Below are 18,512 nucleotides of genomic sequence, written 5' to 3'. Positions count from 1 at the left end.
TCTAAACCTAACAAAAACTAACAAACAAGCAAAAAAGCAAGCATATTCACAATATTCACATATTTACAATAGCCAATAATATAACACCATTGCAATTCTCCATCAACGGCACCAAAAATTTGAAAGAGCAAAACCGTCGGCTTAAAATTTCTTCTCGGTAAAAGAGGAAATAACTTCGTTGTAAGTATAGTTCCAAACCGACAAGTTAAATTTTAATGTTTTGGTTGTCACAAGTACAAACCCCAATAAGAATTAACCGAATTATTCAAACCTCGGGTCGTCTCACAAGGAATTGCAATGAAGTGATCAATTATTGGCTATGAAGGAACAAGGGGGTTTGATTTGATATTTGACAAGAAAATATAAATGACAAGAAAGTAAATGACAATTAACTAATAAAAGAAAAGAAAAGAACTCTTGGCTAGGCATAGGAATTGAGATCACTATCCTTGTCTACAAACCATGTATTGACAATTATGAGGGACCAACCTATTTAGTCTACTTCTATGCTTGAAGTACGTACAATGTCTACTTCAAGATTAAAGTACATCAAATAGGCTTGATCAATATCAATCTATAAGTCCTAACTTAGCTACTAATTGACTTAGTAGTAGACTAGTATCAATGGTTATCAAATTGACCACTAAGAATTCTCAAATCACCAATTCAATAAGACCCAATGACTCAAGGTCACTCAATTCCCTTAGCCTAGGCCAAGAGTAAAGAAAACTACTCTAAAACTAGTGAAAATATTTTATCAAACACCTAGTGTGCAATAAAAGTAAACATCACAAAATGCAAGAATTAATGAAAGCTATAACTAACAAAAGCAAGAAATCAATAATAGCAAGTGAGGTAAACATCAAGAAACATAGAAATATAAAATTGCATTAAAAGGAAATTGAAATCAACAAGAGTGCATCAACATAAAAATGACATGAAAAGGAAATTAACAACAAGAACTAGAAGAGAAAAGGTGTAATAACAAGGAATTAAAAGGAAAAACTATATCAAAACAAGAATTGAAAGTTGGATCTAAGAAATTTTAACCTAAACTACCCTAAATTCTAGAGAGAATGGAGAGCTTCACTCTCTAGAATTCTAACCTATAACATCATGAAAACTACACTATGGCTCCCCCCTCATTCCCTTGCAATCCTTGGGTTCAAAAACATCAGAAATGAGTTGGATTTGGGCCTGCTTGAGCTCAGAAATTGTCCCCAGTGTTTTGTCTTTAGTGAAGTCACGTGCAGCTTGTCACGCGTACGCATGGGTCACGCGTACGCGTCACGTTGCAAAATTCCTCTTCACACGTGCGCGTCGCTGGCAAATTTTCTTCTTACGCGTACGCGTGGGTGGCGCATGCGCGTGGCCTTGAGTTCAACAAATCCTCATTTCTTCATGAATTCTCCATTTTCGCATGCTTTTTCTTCATTCCTTCAACCCAATCTTTGCCTTCTAATCCTGAAGTCACTTAACAAACATATCAAGGCATCGAATGGAATTAAAGTGAATTAAATTTATCAATTTTTGAGCCTAAAATATATGTTTTTATTCTTGAGCACAAATTAGGAGAAATTCACAAAACCATGCTATTTCATTAAATAAATATGAGAAAAGTTGATAAAATTCCCTAAATTCAACACAAGATAAACCACAAAATTGGGATGTATCATTCATTCAGTAGGACAGGTGTTGGAGGAGATTGGGAAATCTGTCTTGTTTCATGGGATGCTGAAGGTGCTGGATTTGGTATCTGTTGGGGCACTGTAAAACTGTCCTCATTTTGGGCATCAACATCAGCTGGGTTGTTTTCTTGCTGGGCCTCTTCCATGGGCTAGGCCTCACCCCTTTTTTGGGGCTGCTTCACAAGTTGGACATTACCTGCTATCTCAGCATCGTCATCATCTTCCACTACTAGCAATCTTCTTCTTGGACTCTTCTTTAGAGTTGGTACCCTTTTAGCACAGCTCTTTCTTCTCATCTTTGATGGAGTCATTTCCTTCTCCTCAACTAGTATAAGATGATCCACCTGATGCTCTGTATAGACTATAGACATTAATTTTGTTACCGTTCTTCATGGTTGCCTCATACATTTTAACTACGTCAATATCAACCCTTAGCAACCGTAATCCATTATCAAGCTCCATTCTAGGTTCTTGCCAGTAAAACTCAGCAATAGACATATATTCAATGTCCTTCAGCAAATCAGATATGAAAAAACCATTGAGGGTATCAACGTTAACCCTCTCTATCTCTGTTACTTCTCCACCAATGTAAATAACCTTCCCACATGGTCCTCTCTCAAACCGTCCTCTATGATGAATGGACAGAGTTATGCGGATGGTGGCCATCCCTGGAAGTAAAATTAAACAAAACAATAAAAAAATATTGTCTGTAACTGCAGCTAACACAAACTCTCAACCAACTATTCTATCAATTTTGAAAGAAATAAAATTAATCATAGGGTTTGATTAGGTAACAAGCTCTGTCTAACTAGTGGCAACGACATATGAAATTAATCATTAGTGGCAACGACATACCTCTGTTCTTCAAAGGGAGTGACCTCTTCACTATCAAAGAGGAAAGGCCTGGTATAAGGCTCTGCTCGCTAATCTATGGATGATTCTTTATTACGTCTTCCTGGTGATCGATTAGGAGTGCTCCGGTCGTCTTCTCCAACTAGGAATGGAGCAACAGCAACGATGAACCTCTGCTAGGGCGCAATGGATTCTCTCGCGAAGTGTCGTTCTTTTTTCCACACCCTTAGTGATAGACAACATTCAAATCCACGTAGATATGGCTTTGGAGGGTTGGAGGGCCACATAGGATCGGATTACCACAAACCAAGTGCAGATCCAAGGCGGGACACTTTTGTCACACGGAGGGCATCTATCGTGGGTACAAGTTTAGTTTTAGGCTACGATGGGTACAAATGTCAGCGTATTCATCTTTCAAGAGTACAAATGGTTATTTATTCTTAAAATATAATAATTAATTATTGTTGGCAATAAGTTGGCAGATAATATATTGGTATCCTATACTTTTCCAACTCTCATAAGATTAAAATAACTCATGTTAAAATAAACACCCAATTAAAATGTGATAAAGGTAACTTACGTAATACGTATTACTTTAGAGAGGGTAGGATAGCAATCACTCTTAACAAGAAGAGGAAGAGACGAAAGTAATTTTTTTAAAATAAAATTAAAAAAATAAAATTAAAAAATTTAGATAAATCCAAATTTTTTTATTTAAATTTCACGGAATTTTAACTCTCTCAACATTAGAGGAGTATTGTATCAGCCCAGGCCCAGTATTGTAACAGCCACCCAATAACAGTAACTGAGTAAGAGACTATGAATGCCACTTAGATTTTAAAGTAGTTACCGCCTTACCGGGAATGGGGGCCACTGGAGGAGAGAGGCCATTGTTTGGGCCTAGGAAGGCCCAGGCCCAGTTTCTCTGAATCAGAAGAATGTCGACGCGTTTCAGTATATGCGAAATGTGATGGAGCAGCGGGCACCATGAGATCTCTACACCGTCATCACCAAGCTTCACAAGCCTCTGAGGTAACATAGTAACACTCATTCGTAACGCTTGGATTTCTTTTTCTATTTTTCCTTCAATTTTAATTTTAGTTTTTTTTTCTGGAAACCAAACACAAAAACACCCCAAACATTAGGGTTTTCCTTTTTATCCGAAAAGATTTTCAACTTCATAAAAAATTTTCGATTTCTCTTCGTGTCAGGAGTCCATTTTCTCTTATCAGGATCCGTAATCGAATCGGCATGGGTTCTTGGTAACGTCGCTAATCTTTTTAGTTGTTGGTATAATCGCGTGCCTTTTCACCAGAATTTGCTGCAACAGAGGGCCTTCAGTGGGTCGTCGGTTGGTCGGTGGGTAGAATCATCTATAAAGATACTTCAACGTTTAAATTAGTGTCCGTACAATGATACAACTAGTATTAAGATAACGATGACATACTCGAAAAGAGGTAGGAGACCATGGCCCTCCAAATATTTTATAAAACTAAAAATTGTGACCACTTATCTTATTTGATACAAGTTATTTAATTGGTTTTTATTTTTGTTGTAAGTCTTCCACAAGCTTTTAATCTGGATTCAAAATTTACTACAAACACATTCTCTTCTTTATATATATATATACCCTTTTTTAATGTCAACAAATTTTCACTTTTTCATTTTTATTTTTTAAGTTTATAATAAAAAAAGATAATCGTATTATTTTAAAGTATAATGAACTAAATAAAATCTAACTATAAAATAATAAATAATACAAACAAATAATTTTATATATTTTATTAATTTTTATATTTTTTAAAACAAAATTATTTTTCAAATAAATTATAAAATAGATAAACAATATATATATATATATATATATATATATATATATATTAAAATAAGTCTAATATTTTAATTTTTTATATCACTATCATCAAAATATGTTGTACAATATAGTAATTGGTATCATAATATCAAATAAAAAAAATTATTATATTTTAAATTTATCATTTTATATTTTTTATTGAACTTCAATATTTTAAAAAAAATTGATTTGGACAATATATATTATTATAAATTTGGATGCTATCATGTTAATTGTGATTTCTTAATTTTTTTAATTATTTAGTACTGTAATTATAAATTTATAATGATTAAAAATAAAAGTTAATGTATTTAATTTAAATATAAATCTTCTTATATAATATGTATATATAATTAATTATATATTTGACTCCACTAACATTTTTTTTAAGATTTGCCATTGGTAGGTCCCTCTCTCTTATTTTTATACGATTGGGTGGGTCTCCCTTCTTGGCAGACCCAGTTTTTTCAAAACTTCTACCAGCGGCTAGTTGTCAGAATCACGGGTTACGTGAAGGACGTTTGCCCATACAACCTGTTGAATTGAACCAAAACAAGCGCATTGTAACACCCTACCACACAGAACCTTATGCTTAAGTCATAAAACAGAGGTGGCGAGATATTACGACCTCTAAAAGTAAACTACGTACATAAATATAATTGAAAGAATTCATATCTAGGAGTCTTAAAGAATAAGCTAAACAAAAGCGAAAACAGAAAATCGTGTCACAATCGCAAGGTTAATCGTAAAACGGATAAGTGAGATCAAAAGAAGGCTAAAAACATAATATACAAATCAGAATTTCAAAACACAGATATTAAGCTCTAAACTCGACCTGTGAATTGTGAAGCTAAGGTCAGCCAGAATATACATATATATACATAACCCAAAGTTTTTCCCAAAAAAATAAATAAAACACCTGTTTCTCCAAAAGTAACCTCTAAAAGGGCAAAATACAAAATATAACATGCAGAAATTCTATATACATATATACATAACCTAAAACAAAATATAACAGCCCAAAAGATAGTTCTTTGCTTGTAAGGAGGGCTTCAGACGCTCAACGATGTGCCTCTCGACTTGCATCTGAAAAACAACAGAATATATATGGAATGAGAACCAGAAGTTCTCAGCATGGTAAAGGTGCCCACATAGTTAATATAAAAGGTCTTAGAAAAGTTAGAGGCATTTCTAGAATTTCGACACTCAGATTTCAGCTTAAAGATCCGACTAAACCAGAAATTAAGTTATCTAAGATATTCAAGTTCTAAATCTAACTTTAACTTAACACTTCACTTTCTGTCTCCTCCATTTCTCCAAATCACCGGTGGAACAACCCCCTTCACACCTCTGCCAAGAGGGGTCTCTCAGAAAATATACACATGCAAGTCAAGTAAGGAAATCACAGATAGAGGTGCAATTACAGCAAGTAGAACAAGTAAAAGATAAGCAGGGTTAAGCAATTAAGCAAACTAAAACAATGCATACTCAAACAAAACATACAAAATGCGTATGATATATGTCTGTCATATGGCTGATGAATCTCATGTCAGTTATATAGTCAATCTGACATGTCCTGGTGGCTAACTATTGGACAATCCCTCTGTGCGCACATCCCCAAGCTCAAATATATATATATATATATATATATATATATATATATATATATATATATATATATATATATGCCCATGGAGGAACTCGAGGAGTTAAAGTACCCGGTCAAAAATTCATACTCAAAACTTAATTCATTCTTTTCTAAATAAATCAATCTTAAAGCGTAATCATTTTCTTAATAACTCAAAATCAAATCATAAAATCATTAAACCTAAATCTTTCTAAATAATCACTTCAAACAAAACCTCCAATTTTCATAAAAATTTCGACCGTATTTCCTCTAAAACTTGAACTTTTGCTACCCTTCAAGGGTCCCAACCACCAAATCAAACACCTCTCAGTCATTCAAATCATTCCTAGTATCAAATTATTTCCAAATCAAACCAATTCCAATATTAAATCTTTTTCAAAAAAACAATCAACTCTAATAGCGAACCGTATTTAAAATTGAATCACCCATCACATACCATATACACAATTCCAAAAATTCATTCAGTTCATTCCTATCTTAAGGTCTTCTAGCCTAAGTTTTCACATGATATTAAACATTAACTACGAGAAACCAAAACCATACTTTGGCTGATTCCTCCCTAAGCTCGGAACACATCAAAAACCTCTCTTTTCATAAGTCTCAAGTTTCCAAACGTCAATTCCTCAAATTTAATCACCCGGATTTCGTTTCAAATCGCCCAATTGAACTTCAAGTCAACCAAAACACAATCTATTTCACACAATATCATTATAATCATCATGGGGTTCACTTATTCAATGACTCACAAGGGTTTAATAGTTTCTTACTTTACCCACAGATTAATTGAACAAAAATCTAGTGATTATCTGCTACTAGAGTTCACCTAAACCATCAAAATTATTCAATTCTTCAATACCCAAACTCTAAAATCACGAAATTGAGGAGAATGAACTGGGTGAGAAATGCAAATTTCTTACCACTTTGTTTAGATAGAATTGAAGAGAATTCCAAGACGAACACGTGGCCGCTGACGGCTTGTCAATCGGAATTCCAGATTAAAAGTTACGGACGATTGAATTATGGTTCTTTCCTCTTTAGGTGAATCTCTCTCTTCTCAGCGTATTTCATATAAGAGAAGGGAGAAAGCTCATTTTCGGTGGTTTATAAGTTGGGTTTTGGGTCTGGTTTAGATCCGGTTTAACTGGTTTGATTTGTTGGTTCGGTTTTAGACTAAAATCTTTAACATTAGTGTCAAAATTCGTATTTTAAATATTTCTACTTTTTTAAATTATAAATTTAATTTTTTTAATTTCTTTGAATAATAATTAATTTATTAACTAATTATTTATTAATTTCGCAGCGCATACTTTGTTCCCCAACTTTTGATTTTCCGGAATTCAGTTGTTTACTACATCTAAAGATGGTGGATGATGGTGATGTTGATATAAAAGTAGAACGGTAAAAAATCACTATGACGTCATACCCATGACATCGCAAGAAATAGCAAAAATGTCAAATACATTAAAAAATTATAAAATTGTTTACAAATAAATATTACAACAATCAGCAAAATATAAATAAAACTACTAAAAGATAAACAAAAAATTGTCTCTAAACAAGCATGTGCCACCATGTAAACTCCAACTGCCTTAGATTTTACACTCTTAAAACGTTTTCGTATCGAAGGTAAAATTCTTAATTATCCTAAGGGAGATGAAATCAAGCAATCACATCTATGTACCAGTTGAAGGCTCTTTACAAACAGAACCTTCACTCACAAGCCCTTAAGTCAACTAGAAAGTTTAATAAGATTAGAATAACCTATTTACCTTAATCACAAGTCATTAAATAAATTAACCTGAAAAAGATTATAGAATGGACAAAAGAATTTCTTCTTCGACCACACAAGATTTAAGACGGGGAATAAAAAAGAAAGCAAAGGCAAGTTTTCTCTATGAAACAACAATGCTTCTACAACAAAAATTTCACAAAAGAAAGTCCATCCATCACTAACTTGAATAGCTATTAGCTAAATAAAAATCCTGAATTAGAATGAATACATATTAAGCATGGATGTAATTTGAGTACAGAAAAGTGAAAACAAACAAAGTTAAAATTCCAACATTCACTTTAAGGATGAACTTTGGAAGCTTAACAATGAAATTGAATCTCGGTACATACAAGGACAGCAATAAGGAATCGAATAAGTGTGTTCTTGGTATTTAATTCTAGTATGTTCACAGTGTCACTCAATATTGCAAATTAGAATCAATCAAATAATGTTATCCAAAGCTTCTACACAAGTATTTGATAAGACTCTCACATGAGAACACATCTATCAATTTTTTTCATAATATATCCTATTCTTGAAGAACACCATGGAAACAAGTAAGAAATAATTCATAACAGCTTTAATTTAGTCAGACACATTCACACAAATGACAGAGATGGTTTTTATCAAAGTAAAAAATAATAAAGAAAAGACAGGGATGGTGCGTATACATACCTGAAGGGAATATGTCTTAGTCTTTAATTTCAATTCGGCACATGTTGGATCCCCTTGGGATGGCACACAATTCTTTAGTGATATTGTATTTTTTCTTGCTCTTGCCCTTTTCATTCTTAAGCGAATCAAGATTAACAGTAACTGTTTGCAAAACAATCCCACTTTTTAAGATATAGGCAATGAATCCCAGCTCATCATTAGAACCTTTATATCCTTTGAATTCAATTTTTGTCAAGTGTGATGCAAGACAATCAGGAACACAAGTAGGGGGTGTCCAGCTGCTAGAATTGCCGGTTGGCTCAATCCAAATCTGAAAACAAGGTACAAGAAGGCTAAGAGGATGCAAGGAAATACCAGATCATGAATCAAAAATCAAACAAAATAATAAGTGACAAACCTGCTCATAATTACAAATCTTGAAAACTTGAAGCATAGGACACTTGTAAAGCAGGTTTATGATTAGAGTCGGATTGAAACATTTTAGCTCTAAATGAAGTAAACAACTGAATTCCGGAAAATCAAAAGCTGGGGCACCAAGTATGCACTGAAGCGGAAGACAAGCATATATTAAGCATAATATTGATAGGATCAAAGCTACAATTAACAATTGCAAATCCACAAGAATGTTAATAAGATTTGAATAACCAACCTCTAATATCGAAATATGCAAGTGGAGCTTTTTTATTCGGTTGAGTGCATTTAGAAGCATATGTATATAATCAGGATCGTCTTCCCTGAGATCAAGATCTGCTACTTTCACATTGTGCAAATTGTTGACAGTCAACTGGCTTAGTCCAATATATAAGAAGAAAGTAAGATATTCAAGTGCCGGAGCTTCTATTTCAACTTCAACTTCTCTACGTGTAGATGACTTGCGATTATGAACTTCCAGCCTCTTCAAGGAATTAGGAAAAATTATCTTGGGAGCATTTATTTGGTTAAACTGGAGATAAAGATCTTCAAGGACCGGGCAGCCAGAAAAAATCTTCACGTCTAAGGGATACGGTGTATCCATGGAGAGTCTCATAGTCCTGAGGGCTGGCAAATGAACAGACGATATCTTATTGACGCATATCAAACCATCCAAAGTGAGTGAAATGAGAGAAGTACAACTGAAGATGCCACGTAGGACGCTGGAAGAAGGAAACCACACGAAGTGTTTCTTTAAATACGGAGCATACAAAGAAAGATTAAGGTCCTGGAGTTGAGGTCCAATGGCAGCAAGTGACCAGTAATTGAAAGAACGTGCATGGAACGAGGCTTCACCTGTGTAGCTGCTTGAGAGGCGGAACTTGCGGATGTCTCGATTCCTACGCTGCGCAAGAACTCCGTTTACGAAAGCAGAAAAGTGCATGAAGGACCAGTCGTATTGCTCGTCCTCTTCCTCTTCCTCTTCCTCTTCCTCGAGTTGGAAGTTGAAGACTTGGAGATGCTGCCAGAGGTAGCGCCACCTGCGAGAGAGGAGGCTGGTGGAAACGGCGGTTTTGGTGGGGAGGAAGGACAGAATGTGGCCGATGAGGGAGTCCGGTAGGGCACTAAACCTGTCCATTTTTCTTTTTTCAATCCTCTCCATCTTGAACCTCAAGGGATGCTGTTAGGTTCTGCTTAATGGCAGCCACTGGAAGACCACTGTGAATGGCAATTGAATTTGGATTCGAAGAGTTTTTTTTTTTTTTACATTGCTGTTTGGTTTTGATTTGGCCTTTCGAGTGGGGACATTTTAATCTGGGTTTTCAGATTTATCATGGAATTGCGTTTGACCCCTAAAGATTTAGGTTTTAAAAAAGGCACAGCATAGTATTTTCAAAGGTAACCCATAAGATTTAATAAATTGTTGGACTCTACTCCAGACATAATTTGGCCCAAATTGTTTTATTGAGCTGAATACGTATCTTTTATCACGAGGGCCGGTCCAATTCGTGATTAGGCTAGAATGTTAAACCTTTTTTTAATTCATGACCATACAAAAGAAAAATGGAATCCTATGAATGAGAAAAAGTGGAAAAAAAAAAAAAGCAAGTGAAAAATTAAAAATAAAAATATTTAATGGATGGTAATCTTTAAAAAATTTCATCGGTAAAAAAAAAAAGCGAAAATGAGAAAGAAAATTCTTTAACAATATGTAAAATAAAAAAGAGAAAATAAAAAACAAAATTTATTCATAGTTCATACCCTTGATTAAAAAAACAAAAAACATCCGCAACAGGAAATTTTAGTATGCCAACATCTTAAAAGAGCTGTAGTTATGCATTCAGTCTGAGATGCTGGTGACAACCATGGAAACATAGACAAGCGAACCTACACTTTGAAATATAAACATTTTGAAGACTTTCAAGTTTCAACACGTCTGTATTTTTTATTGAGTGTTGACGGTAAGTACATTTTGTTTGTGTTCTGCAATTTTTGCTATTTTAAAAGAATGAAGAATGAAGTACTCATTTAATGTTTTGTTATATATGATTTTCTAGTTGAGGTATGTTCTATTGGAGATCAATTAGAACAAGTCAATAATATGCTATGCAACAATAACACCAATAAATACTCCACCAAATCATAACATTAGTTATAATATTTTTTTATATTATTTTATAATGTTTTTGTTAACCTTTTCAAAAGTGTTTTTTAAATTTAATCTTAAAGTCCAAGGGCTAAGGATTCGATGGTCCAGAACGTTTGGACCATTAAATGGTCCCATAACAAAACATGTTTTTTAAGTTTTTTTTAACAATTGTTACATAGTCCTTTAACTAATTTTAATTACAAATTGACCCTATATATTTTATTTAATTATAAAAACAGTTTTTTATTTTATATATTATTATTTTATCAATCATCTATTATGTTTATTAACAATCAAAAACAAAAATAATAACGAATTAGATCTTCCATTGATCGTAATAAAGCTTTTGGCCATTCAAATTGATTAAAAGTTTATATTTGATCGGTGACGTTCGTGATGAACCGTAAAATCGTGTTTCATTGAAAACCAATCGATTGGAATTTCAAAACAATCGATTGAATTATAACTCAATCGATTGGATTATAGTTTATCACAAAACAATCGATTGAAAATTGCAAGGCAGCATGTTTTCGCATAAATCAATCGATTGGTTATATGACCCAATCGATTGAACGATGAATAAAAATTGGATTTTTGTAATTCAATCGATTGTTTATATCCTCCAATCGATTGAATGCTTGAAAACAATCTGGGGTCTCACCAAAACAATCGATTGCTTGAGTATCCAAGTAGTTAGATAATCAAAATAAAAGTTAACAAGAAAAGAAAAAAGAAGAAGAAAACCTCCTAATTAGTTGTAAATGGATTATTTTGGTTTCTTGTCTTTCATTTTTCTTTCATTTTTTTATTATTTAAAATTTTTCCCTTTAGCTTTTAAAAAAAATTATAAATCTTATCTTTTGTGCTATATTCTAATTTAGTCCTCTGATCACTTACTCTTAGAATTTGTCAATGCAAGGTTAAGTGCTACTGGAATCTGCAGGAGCTGAAAAGCTACAAGGCTGATTTGGTTTTATCCTTTAACTAAATGAGGAACTTATTTGTGTTCTGTTATTTTGAGGTGAATGAAACAGTGATTCTTAATGGGTAAATACCAAATATAGTGGCCGGACTTGGAGAATCTAATATATTTGAGGAAGTATAATTTAGTTAACAGAATGAACACAACTTAATTTTAACATGCACAGAGGTGATGCAGACATAGAGGCATAGACCACCATCAATCTACCATTAAAGAATTTCTCTGTAAGTCAGTTAAAGAATTTCTAATTCCTAGACTTGTGGATGTGCAAGAGATATAAGAGCATATTTGTATGGGACCTTTAGATGCTATCCTCGGTAACAGATTGACATTGTGACTGTTTATGTGATATCTATTCTTCCTCCGATTTAATCATTTGAATGTATATTAATTTAGTGTTTTTATTCTAATCTTTTTGTGGTAAATTAGCAAATATTACAGAAACATCTTTGAAGCATGGAGAGTTTTACATGAAAATAGTTGTATCCTTGTTATAAAAAATATCAATCTAATATGTGCCTCGTATTTAGAAAAGATAACCAATGACTTTGGCAGATATATAGTTTGAGTACTATTAAACAGCTATAGAATGTCAATTCTACTAACATATAGCCTGCATAGTCCAAAGTTTTTATTGCTATATGACCAATCTAGTCTATCAATATATAGTCTGCATAGTCCATGGTCCAATGTTTTTCTAAATGATATATAAAAGAATTTCATCTAAACTTGTTTGATTTAGCACTTCCCCGTGCATAGCACTATGCGCAGGCACATATACTAGTAAGATAACAATTTTAATTTGACAGGATAAAGATAACAAAGCAATGATGAGGCGAAACAAGATTTTGATGTCTATGATGAGAACAAAGAAGGGTTGATTGATGCCAAGGAGTTGCAGAGAGTTCTATGCATTTTGCTACTTAAGGAAGCAAGAGTTGTATCTTGAATGTGGTGGTAAAAATAATAAATTTTTACTTTTTTCAGGTGTCATTGTTGAATATACACATCTTGGAGGCAGGTTTCAGGTTTGAATTATATTGCTTTTGGAGAGGCATCCAATGCAATGTAATACTTTGCCCAACATCAAAGTTTATCATCAATAACAACAAAAACTCAACAACGTAGCAACAAATTCAACAAAACAGCAACAAAGACACGGCAAATTGATTGATTGAATTATAAACAATCGATTGAATTACAAAAATCCAATTTTTATTCATCGTTCAATCGATTGGGTCATATAACCAATCGATTGATTTATGCGTCTGCCTTGCAATTTTCAATCGATTGTTTTGTGATAAACTGTAATCCAATCGATTGAGTTATAATTCAATCGATTGTTTTGAAATTTCAATCGATTAGTTTTCAATGAAATACGATTTTACGGTTCATCACGTCACCGATCAAATATAAACTTTTAATCCATTGGAATTGTCAAAAGCTTTATTACGATCAATGGAAGATCTAATTCGTTATTATTTTTGTTTTTGATTGTTAATAAACATAATAGATGATTGATAAAATAATAATATATAAAATAAAAAACTATTTTTATAATTAAATAAAATATATGGAGTCAATTTGTAATTAAAATTAGTTAAAGGACTATGTAGCAGTTGTTAAAAAGACTTTAAAAACATATTTTATTATGAGACCATTTAATGGTCCAAACGTTCTGAGATCGAATCCGGTGCCAAGTCCAAGTGTCCAACTCATTTAACTTATCAAGAAAGTTCAACTCTAATTTTACTCATTTAACAAACACAAATTACTAATTTTTTTGAAAAAAACGTTCGCAAACCCAATAGAATGGTCCAACTTGTAACAATAACATATTTATGCATTAGATCTGCAAAATATGTATATCACGCATCAACTCTAAAAACAACATCGAAAAATATAATTACTAAAAAACTAGATAAACCTGTCTAAAGGTCAGAATTATCACGGTAATGTTACACATCGTTAGTCACCAATACACTTGTCGACTATTTGGACTGACACGAACACAAACTATATGAGGCGTTCTATTAGCCTCAATTGGACAAGTGCGAGCTAAAATCTACTTTCGAGTGGAAGAGAGTGGAAGAGAGTAACTAAGGTAGCGTTTGTTTTGAGGTACTTAGACAGAGACTGGGAGACTGAGATTAAGTATCATGTTTGTTGGTTCATAGATTAGTATTAAAATTTCTGTCTCTGTCTCCAAAATTTCAGTATTTCAATACCTCCAAAAAGTGAGGATACAGGAGACTAAAATTTTTAGAGATGGAGACCGAAACTTTAATAACATTTTATATCTAAAATACCTTCATTTCAATTAATTAATTCCAATTTTACCTTTTGTACAAATTAAATTAAAATTTTATTTTTATTTTAATTTCTGCCTCCCACTTTATATCAAACAAAATACTAAAATTTATTTTAATCTCTGTCTCTCAGTCTCATCCGTTGATGTCTCCACCAAAAGCTACCTAAGAGAGTATGAATGTCACTTGAATTTGGACTTCAAAATCTTTGTAGTCACCGGGAATGGAAGCCACTGGGAGAGAGAGGCCGTTGTTTGGGCCTAGGAAGGCCCAGGCCCAGTTTCTCTGAATCAGAGGAATGTCGACGCGTTTCAGTATATGCGAAATGTGACGAAGCAGCGGGCACCATGAGATCTCTACACTGTCATCACCAAGCTTCACAAACCTCCGAGGTAACATAGTAACACTCATTCGTAACGCTTGGATTTCTCTTTTTATTCCTTCAATTTTAATTTTCTTTTTTTTTTCTCGGAAACCAAACACAGAACCACCCCAAAAATTAGGGTTTTCCTTTTTATCCGAAAAGATTTTCAACTTCATCAAAATTTTTCGATTTCTCTTCGTGTCAGGAATCCATTTTCTCTGATCAGGATCCGTAATCGAATCGGCATGGGTTTCTTGGTAACGTCGCTAATCTTTTTAGTTGTTGGTATAATTGCGTGCCTTTTCACCAGAATTTGCTGCAACAGAGGGCCTTCCACTAATATGTAATATGCTGCTCCTAATCTTTCATTTCTTTGTTTTTGATAGGGTTTTATTCCCCCAGTTTTATCAATTTGTGCAACATTGATAACTGCTACATTTGTAGAACTAGGATGCTGTGCACGAAATTGGATTTTAGTTTTACGTTTCTGAACTATTCTGCAGCTTAATTGAGTATGGATAATGTTGAAGAGGATTTTATTATGGCCGTCTCAACTGAAATATGCTTGAATTTGAGTTATTTCATCACGGGTTTTGACTTTAGAATGAGTTCATTTGTGCACATGATAGTAGTAGTGTGTGTGTGGACTTGGAAGTTATACTCCGCATAACTGATGGACTCGGAGGAGTATGAAATGTCTGGTGTTTTTGAGGATGTTTAATTTTTAAAATCCAATTCATCAAAGGATTGAAGATTTATTTGATTGCCATCGCATCACATGGTGCAAAACTGTCATCTTTGTAGATATTTGAATTAGAACAAATATGAATAGATAGCTAGGAAAAAAGGAAGTATCATCAATGGATTCACCCCACTTGCTTTTTCCACCTATTGTTCTAGGATTACAAGCTAGTTAGAAATTTTTTATTTAACAGCCTATTTATCAGCCTAATCTCTCTTCATTTTGGGGGAAAAAAAATCTATATCAATCTTCTACACAGTGATTGCCACCCTGTAATACAGAATAGCTAATGATTAGGGCTCACAGCAAAACAAATGGATCCATTCATGGGAAAAGCTGTGTAGGAGTAGGACTTAATCGAATATAATGTTGCTAAGACAGTGTATGATCGGCTTTTCAAGTATTTGTTGTCATCTTCTATATGAATCCCTTTTTTAAACATTGATGTAAGACTTTGCACCCTTTACCGCTATGGATTAAAATTTTTATTAATCCAGATAGTGATCACGTGTGTCGATTTTTTTGAAACAAAATTAAACACATTTTCAGTATCAATATAATAATGTAGTTAAAAGTATTTATTTTATATAGTTTAAAAGTTTATAATATTATTTTTGACATAAGTAAAATATGTAATAAAAAACTGGGGAGTAATATAAAATTTATATAAACATGATTTGGAAGAATGGGCTTTAGTCTAAGAATGGGTTAAAGCAAATTTTCTAATAATAAGTTATTCAATTTTGTTAGCTAAATCTAGACTGACACCAGCTAGTACATGTTTCTAATCACTTGTTATTATTTTGCAGCTTTCACCTAACTTTGGTCATTACTGCAACAATATGCTGCTGGATGATGTAAGTTCTGTTTGTTGGCATTTTTTGGTAGTATGCAGTATGTCAGAATTAGAAATCATAGCTTTCAGTATTTGTGTATCAATTGGGTGAGGAAATTGTTAAATGATGCCAGTTTTACACTCACGGGATGAGATGTTCCTGTAACTAAATGGTTATGAATCTGCTTGTTTCTATTACTGTTCTTTGACGCACATTGTCCATGATAGTGGCATTAGAATGTTACTGTGTGATTTTCTCCAAATACGTGTCTTATATAGCAGCCTTCAATAAAGTAAAAGTAGTTGAGATGAAATGTCAAACTGTGTAATTGAAGTGTCCAATAATATGTAGTTCTATTATATAATCAGGATAGGAATAAAAGGTTGTAGTACCAGCGTGTTTCACTACTATGACTAAACTGAAAGATTGAAACAAAATGGCTAATCTCTGTAATTGAAGTGCCTTGATAACTTGTAATATATACTTCTGTTTAAGACTTGAACTAGGGCATTGTATTTAGAGTCATTCTAGTATACCTATGTTAAAGTGGTTATGGTGGCTATGGTGTTTCAAAAAGTGTTGGTAAAATTAAAGCAACATTTTTTTATTATTTTAGTGCTTTTTAAAGTGTTGCTAAGAAAAGTGTGACTTTAATTTTAACACCACTTACATAGCTACCTTAACCACCATAAACATAGACATACTAGAATTCACCTTGTATTTACAGGTTAGATACTTAGATTAAAAGTAGTTGATTTACCACTATTTTCATTACTATGACTAAATTGTGAATTGCTGTTACTTTGTGTATTATCAATCTTTCTTATAACTACTAATTTATTTTTTTATCCGTTGTTTCTGCATTCTAAATCCTTTACTAGAACAAAATAATTGATGTAATGATTGAGTTTCTATTCATCATTACGTGTATTTTACCATCCCACAGGGATTTTGTAATAAAATTTTATTTACATGAGTGGAGAGAATAATGTGTAGCGCATCACATCAAACTGTCCCCAATGTTTACTTTTTATTCCAAATCTTCTCTACTTTTTTATTGATGCTACACATTTTTTTTGCTCTTTCAGTTACTTAATTTTCAAATATCCAAATCTTCCTCCCTGGAGTAATAAACTAATGTTAATTTATAAATGCAGTTCCAAATTTTCAATGTTTGTATTCATGAAAGTTTTTGTCGTCAATAACACTTTGGTCATTCGATTGCTCTCAGGTGGGCGATTGTATATCTCGCGCAGATGAAACCGCTCATAGTACCAATACTGAATGAGGGCGAATAATTTTGTGTACACAGATGTATCTCCTTGTAAGTTTATGGATCAAATTGTGCCTGCTGGAGGGATTTGATTTCGGCTCTTATAAATCATTCAGTATTTCATAAGGGTGGGTGTATTTCTTGTTGGACAATACCATGTCAGGTGTTACAATTGTTGAATTTAGCCCTCATTCATTTCAGGAGTTAATAGACAGTGATATTATGTATTTTCGTGAAAAATAAGCTTATTAAAGAAAATGATGATGCCTCGGGAAAAAAAAAAGGAAGAAAAACAGATGGAAAGGGTCGAGTGAGAAGTTTTTGCCGCATTTGGGCGTTCTATGTACAATTCTGTAGGAATGAACTAAGATCTGGTCACTATGCTATTAAAATTAATTGATTGATAAATCATTGTATTGATAGTTGAATCATATATGGTATTCCCCTTTAGTATTCTTATTCCACATTGGAACACCTTACAAGTCAGGAGCTTTTACTTCAAAGCACACTTTATACAGGGATCATCCTTGGGATTTTAAAAAATTTTCCAGTTAAAATGGCAATATCAGTATTCTAGTAATTTTAAATATTTTTTTTTCCAATAAATTTAATAGTTGACATTTAATAGAGCATGATAATGTAGTACCTTAAACGATTATCACCATGTAGTCATGGACTTTAGGGTTGCAGGTAAACTTATATTTAAAAATTGGAATCTTCATATTATAATTATTATTTCTAAGTAATGATTCAAATCTATTTTAAATTAATAATAAGAATAATAATATATAAAAGTGTATTGTGCATAATAAATATTAAAATATCTATAATTATTAATATATGTATATATATTAAGAAAAATATACTGAAAAATCAGAAAATCTCTTGTCAATTTAACTATCATGTAATTGTAACTGGTGAAAATTCAGGTGAAGTTAATTTTATGTGAAATTGAAAATT

General features: G+C 32.8%; 2 protein-coding genes across 4 annotated transcripts; one reads left to right on the top strand and one right to left on the bottom strand.

Annotated features, from left to right (window-relative positions):
- Positions 1 to 5,193: 5,193 nt before the first annotated feature.
- Positions 5,194 to 10,526, bottom strand: LOC112720220 (FBD-associated F-box protein At4g10400). The gene is made up of 4 exons (XM_025771080.3): positions 9,136 to 10,526; positions 8,884 to 9,030; positions 8,487 to 8,796; positions 5,194 to 5,478 (listed from the first exon to the last, which is right to left on the bottom strand). The coding sequence occupies exons 1-3, from the start codon at positions 10,057 to 10,059 to the stop codon at positions 8,503 to 8,505; spliced, it is 1,365 nt and encodes a 454-aa protein (XP_025626865.1). The 5' UTR covers positions 10,060 to 10,526; the 3' UTR covers positions 5,194 to 5,478; positions 8,487 to 8,502.
- A 3,933-nt stretch (positions 10,527 to 14,459) lies between these two features.
- On the top strand, positions 14,460 to 17,983 carry LOC112720219 (V-type proton ATPase subunit e1). Of its 3 annotated transcripts, XM_025771077.3 has the most exons (4): positions 14,513 to 14,729; positions 14,907 to 15,044; positions 16,253 to 16,300; positions 17,511 to 17,983. In XM_025771077.3, the coding sequence occupies exons 2-4, from the start codon at positions 14,947 to 14,949 to the stop codon at positions 17,575 to 17,577; spliced, it is 213 nt and encodes a 70-aa protein (XP_025626862.1). In that variant the 5' UTR covers positions 14,513 to 14,729; positions 14,907 to 14,946; the 3' UTR covers positions 17,578 to 17,983. The 3 variants fall into 3 exon arrangements, with proteins under 3 accessions (XP_025626861.1, XP_025626862.1, XP_025626863.1); XM_025771076.3 differs by lacking the exon at positions 14,907 to 15,044 and having other exon boundaries at positions 14,460 to 14,729; XM_025771078.3 differs by lacking the exon at positions 14,513 to 14,729 and having other exon boundaries at positions 14,789 to 15,044.
- The last annotated feature ends 529 nt before the right edge of the window (positions 17,984 to 18,512 follow it).

The sequence above is a fragment of the Arachis hypogaea genome, chromosome 11 (assembly GCF_003086295.3).
Source record: "Arachis hypogaea cultivar Tifrunner chromosome 11, arahy.Tifrunner.gnm2.J5K5, whole genome shotgun sequence".
Lineage (NCBI taxonomy): Eukaryota > Viridiplantae > Streptophyta > Magnoliopsida > Fabales > Fabaceae > Arachis > Arachis hypogaea.
The sequence above is the reverse complement of the archived record's forward strand: the minus strand, read 5'-3'. Positions and strand labels throughout refer to the sequence as shown.